We start from the raw sequence: 6,000 nt of genomic DNA on the forward strand, positions 1-6,000 counted from the left end.
GACCTGAACCCCATAGAGAATTTGTGGGGTATTATGAAGAAGAAGCTGAAAGACACCAGACCCAACAATGCAAATGAGCTAAAGGCCGCTATTGAAGCATCCTGGGCATCCATAAACCCTAAGCAATGCCACAGGCTGATTGCCTCCATGCCACGCCGCATTGATGCAGTAATCCGTGCAAAAGGATTCCCAACCAAGTACTGAGTGCATTAATGGACATTTTCAAATGTTTGATTTTGTTTTGCTGTTATAAATCATTTTTTTACTTGGTCTGAGGAAATATTCTAATTTTTTGAGATAGGATTTTTGAGTTTTCTTAAGCTGTAAGCCATAATCAGCAATATTAAAAGAATAAAAGGCTTGCAATATTTCAGTTGATTTGTAATGAATCCAGAATGCATGACATTTTTGTTTTTTTAATTACATTACAGAAAATAAAGAACTTTATCACAATATTCTAATTTTCTGAGACAGTCTTGTATGTAACAGCAACATAAATGCAAAATTATGTGTGATTTTATTTTTAAACATTAAATATTTTGATGAGAAATCAATTATTTTAAACGTTTATCAATGTTTTTTGTAAGTTCTATTATATTTAACCAGGATAATTATTTAAAAACCTCATTGCCAGTGTGTTGGTCATCCATTGACTGTTCTTAATGTGGATAAGAATGGAATCAATCTAAAATCATTGTATCTACTCTTCGTAAGATTGATTAAAAGTCACATTATTAACAAGCGTAATGAAGATAAACATGTTTGGATAATTTTAAAGATAAAGAGGGTCAGCCTGACATCCCCCGGAGCTCACAGTGATTGAATTCTTCCCTTTTTTCCTTTCCACAGTTGTTCAGAAAACTGGAGCAGTGCAACACAGAGCTGAAAAAGTACAGTCACGTCAACAAGAAAGCTCTGGACCAGTTTGTCAACTTCTCTGAGCAGAAGGAAAAACTGATCAAGCGTCAAGACGAGCTGGAACGTGGCCACAAATCCATCATGGAGCTCATGAACGTCCTGGAGCTGCGAAAGTACGAGGCCATCCAGCTCACCTTCAAACAGGTAGGCAGCAGGTCACAGTCTGTCCAAAGTGTCCACAGGGACATGCATCCATGACATTACTGAGCCTGAGTAAAGGTGCCTGATATCCGTCAGCTTGTGGGTACTGGGGATTCCACAAGACAGACTTGGATTTGCGAGACATAGGGGAGATAGTTTGTCAAACGTTAATATCTTGGAGCCACAGCATTTTGTGTCTGATTGGTACCAGACAAAATGTAATGTGTGTGTGTGTGGCCTCGCTTGAAAACCTGTAAATATTACCCTAAGAGTTAAACTAGGAAATTGTAAACCAGTGTAATGCAGAATCAATGATTTAACCTAGCTATTCATCCTTCTAATAATATTTCAGATATTATATTATTCAAGTGTAAGGCCAGATTTTTACATTGTAATATTCATCTAAAATACTGTATTTGAGTCACACTTTCTAATCTAACCTGACTAATCACTTTGTACCTCCTCCTCTTGGTACGGTTCTCTCCGATAGGTGTCAAAGAACTTCAGTGAAGTTTTCCAGAAGCTGGTGCCGGGTGGAAAAGCTACACTGGTGATGAAGAAGGGCGATGCTGAAGGCAGCCAGTCTCAGGATGAGGGTGAGGGCGGTGGAGACAGCGAGAGGGGCTCTGGTTCACACAGCAGTGTTCCATCAGTGGACCAGTTCACCGGAGTCGGCATCAGGGTATGAGTCTTTTTTTCAGTTATTTATTTAATATCTTTTGTCTGAGAATACTTGTTATTTACAATGATTTCTGAATGTTTATTATTATTATTTATTTTTTTTAATCAGTGGGGAGGTGTTGAAATCATAACCGCCTCTTGATTCAGTTTTTAAGTCCTGAACATTTTAGAAATGCATTTCTATATATTCACATACTAACAGATGTATAAGAGAAGGTGAGAAAAAACTTCCTGGAGTCTTTACGCTGTTATTCACATTATTTAAACAACACATTCAGTCATAGGATTGGTCAGCATTAGAATAATCATCAGAGTTTCTCCATTTCTTCTTCTCTTCATCACTGGCTGAACATTTGGTGTCACTGTTTCCACAGTGCATCCGAGTTTCCTTAAGTGTTTTATCTAGAAACATGTGAATGTGTATTTCTGGAGTATTGGAGAAGGTGGAAATACAATGAGCAATACCAGATTCTCTGTACTCTGAATTCATCGTAATCGTTATCAAAGCTTTCACAAAGGCACAGAGGCATTTAATCACTTCAAATCCCCAAAACAGAGAATTTAATAATAATGAAGTCATTTAACCAAAAGTAACATTTCTTTGTGTTTCTGTTTCTTTCTCTTGCAAGTTTCGCTGTAATTAATCTAATCTCTGTCTCTGTCATGTGTAGGTGTCGTTCACAGGGAAGCAGGGTGAGATGAGAGAGATGCAGCAGCTGTCTGGAGGTCAGAAGTCTCTGGTGGCTCTGGCTCTGATATTTGCCATCCAGAAGTGTGACCCCGCCCCTTTCTACCTGTTTGACGAGATCGACCAGGCCCTCGACGCCCAGCACAGAAAGGCTGTCTCAGGTAAAGTGTAGCATATAAATATGTAAAGACACAGGTGAATCTCTAATATACATGAATTGCTCTGAGGAGCAAGCAAAATAGAAATGTGTAGAGTTTAATATAAACTATACCACAGACCAACAGTAAATCAACGTATGTCCTACAGATGATTTGGAAAACGTGGCTGCAGTTTGGGGTGGACTTGATTTGGATACATTATATTTTTATTTTAAAATGTTGTCACAAGTGACTATAACAGAAAATGTTGTCTTCATTTTTTCTTTTTTGAGAAAATAATGACGGATCTCTTATTTATTTTGTATCCATTTTAGACATGATCGTGGAACTGGCCGGCCACGCCCAGTTCATCACCACCACTTTCAGGCCTGAGCTGCTCGAGTCCGCCGACAAGTTCTACGGTGTGAAGTTCAGAAACAAGGTGAGTTTTCTGCTTGAGGGCAGATTTTGTCAAGTGTTGTTCAAGTTAAATTTTATTTGATGAGATTTGGTAATTGTAAAATAATTCTATAATATAAACAGTCTTCCGTTCTCAACAGCTATTGGTGTGTGAGAGTGGGTGATGGGGGCAACAGCTCCGGGGGGAAAAAAGCAATTTATCATTCTGAAAGGCCCTGCTCAAATCTGGCATTAACATTCCCAAGATGCATTGAGGAAGCATTTGAGATGTGATAACTGAGACCACATGTAGAGGTGGTCTGAGACGCATATGGCCACATTCTTTCTGACTCACTCTCACACACAAACATACCCATCTGTATATTCAGGCTGACTAAAGCAACACATCAGGTGTTAGCACGCAGCAGTAATGTAGGTGCTTATTTGCATATTAAGTGGGATGGAAAGATCCGATCACAAGTGGTCACGTGAGACGCATCCCACTGTCAAGTGTGAACTGGCATATGTAGATCTGCCCACTTGTGATTGGATCAAACATGCATGTTAATACCATGTATGAACAAGCCGATATTGAGCTTTATCGCCCAGTGCGAGGTGTTAATGGACCATTCATTGTGGTGAGGATTCCCAGGAATTTCACCATTGACACTTTTCCCAGCATTTGTGTGGAGAAATAGAACATGTGGTTTTCCTGGATCCACAATGATCTCCATTATTTTTGTGATGTTCGGGACCAGGTTAATTTGTGAGACTGCCCTCAGGGTTAATGTGTTTAACCTTCTGACCATCTGATTTACTCCAGAGCAAGGCATTAAATACATGTTCTCCAGCCTCCCTGAATAAGTGGTGGTTCAGAACAAAACATAAATCTGGTATTAGGAGCAAGAATTGATGAGGATGAACAAGTGTGAACAGTTAGGTCATTGTTTTCTGTAAATTAAGTTTGGCAGTGAACAGATTGAAACCCACCCCAGTTTTCAGTAGTAGTTATGGATTTTTCCGGCCGATACGATGACCGATAATTACATGCTCCACATGGCCGATACCGATAACAATTTAACGTTTCTTAAAAAGAAGTTCAGAGCCTGTAGTTTATGTTGCAAATTGCAATCGAATTGAAAGTGTGAAAGACTTCCACAACAGCAACGCAGTTTTCCGTTCCGATGTCAAATCACGCTGGTATAGACGTCATGAGCGCGACCAGGAGAGCTGTCTTTATCGGACGCTTTATCGACTATAATTTCCTATTCCAATAATTAAATAATAATGTAAAATTCCCGTTATCGGGCCGATAATATATCGGATTGATATAAATTGTGCATCCCTAGTTGTTTTCAGTCCATTCTCCTCTATTCACTCTTTAACATTTCCTCATGTAGACCAGGTTTGTTTTCTGCTGAAATGAAAATACTCCCTCTTGAATTTTTGATGTTCCATAAAATAAGTCAACAGTGTTTAGTCAGAGCGACCAGAGTTTATATATTGTTCGGTCATTAACAGTTTGTTTCTTTTGTTATTTAGGTGAGTCACATTGATGTGATCACAGCAGAGCAGGCCAAAGACTTTGTGGAGGACGACACCACCCATGGTTAATGGTCTTCATCTCTTCATCATCCTCCTCGCCCCCCCCCCCCCCCACCTGTACAGTGCACTGCGTAGCTCCAAGCCTTTCACAACTGGGCCCAAAGACAGAAATATCTTACTCAATCCCCCAGCTTTTAATATTCCTGTTGAAGAAAAACTTTCTCTAAATGGGAGGATTGGATTGGAATGTCGTTGAGACAACACTCAGAAAACTTCACCTCAACGTTTTTGTTATTCATTGTTTAAAGTACAAATTTAAGAGAATGTGGTTTTGTAGAAAATCTCCATGAGGCATTTGTTTTCTCACATTTCCCTTTGTTGCAGTGTCTCTGTGTGAATTCAGAAAATACAATAATTGTAGTTATTTTACGCTAAAACCTGTGTTAAGGTCCTGGGGAGAGCTCATGTGTTAGTCTGATGGATTCTTCTAACAAACACTAGTCTTGAGCTGAGGTTATATGTTCTTTCAGCGTTGCAGGTAAGAAACCTCAGGACCTTTTCAGAAAACGAGTCATCCCATGTATAATAAAAACCCTTTTGATACGACTGAGATGGAGATAGTTTATCAGAAATCTTGAAGCTCAGTGGAAGGGAGCGGGTCTTAAGCTGTTCTGGGTATTTGTTGACACCCTTAGAAAAAAAGTACCTGTTTGCCCTGAGGTTCCTGTATTGTATACTCTTTTTACTCAATGCTAACATGTATCTGTCATAACCACATGGCTAACACGTTTCCAGGTTCTGGTTCCTTTTAATGATTGTTACTGTACTGTGTGATTTCCTGTTTTTAGGTCACTCAAATATGTGAAAGGTTTAATTCCACCAGATATCAATTTTGAAAATGTACAAAACCCTCCTGACTTAATATTTAAAGAACCAGAAGTAATGCAGTGGCGTTCAAATGACTCATAACTTTAGCAGTAAGCCTATTTTCTTAATGGATATATTGTTTGGGATTAAACTCCTCATATGTTGTACCTAGGTTCAAATCTGCTTTTTTAAGTGTTTTGTTTCTTTTTTTATGTAACTGGAAAACTCACAAAAATAATAAAAGATTTAAAAACTTAAAACTGTTGTGTGCTTCAGCTGTATGCGACGTGTACATTTTATGGACCACTAGGTGGTGCTGTGCAACTGATACCTGACATCTCACATGGTTAAAGCAGTATTTACACAGGTCTGCCTGTTTGGAGTTGGATGTAACTTTTGAGGAAATTTGATAATGCGTTATTATGGAGGAGAATGTGTGTGACTTAACATACATAATATGATATGATAGATAAACAGGGAGAAGATTTATATAATTCAATAACTGGTATTTTGGAAACCTCTTCTAATGGGTCATAAATATTCGTATTTTGGTATTCACCAAAAGGTAAAAGTTAATTTCAACTAAATTCTATTTGTTCCCATTTATTTGTATAAATTGTATCT

The 6,000-nt window shown here is 38.5% G+C and overlaps 1 protein-coding gene across 1 annotated transcript in view; it reads left to right on the forward strand.

Moving 5' to 3' along the window:
* smc3 (structural maintenance of chromosomes 3) overlaps window positions 1-5,636 on the forward strand; it is a 29,723-nt gene extending 24,087 nt beyond the window's left edge. Inside the window, exons 25-29 of the mRNA XM_034598496.1 lie at window positions 850-1,062; window positions 1,550-1,741; window positions 2,412-2,589; window positions 2,901-3,007; window positions 4,507-5,636. Of these exons, the coding sequence (XP_034454387.1) occupies window positions 850-1,062; window positions 1,550-1,741; window positions 2,412-2,589; window positions 2,901-3,007; window positions 4,507-4,578 (762 nt within the window). The 3' untranslated portion in view covers window positions 4,579-5,636. The remainder of the gene's footprint in view (window positions 1-849; window positions 1,063-1,549; window positions 1,742-2,411; window positions 2,590-2,900; window positions 3,008-4,506) is intronic.
* The last annotated feature ends 364 nt before the right edge of the window (window positions 5,637-6,000 follow it).

Source organism: Hippoglossus hippoglossus, chromosome 1 (assembly GCF_009819705.1).
Source record: "Hippoglossus hippoglossus isolate fHipHip1 chromosome 1, fHipHip1.pri, whole genome shotgun sequence".
NCBI classification, from domain to species: Eukaryota; Metazoa; Chordata; class Actinopteri; order Pleuronectiformes; family Pleuronectidae; genus Hippoglossus; species Hippoglossus hippoglossus.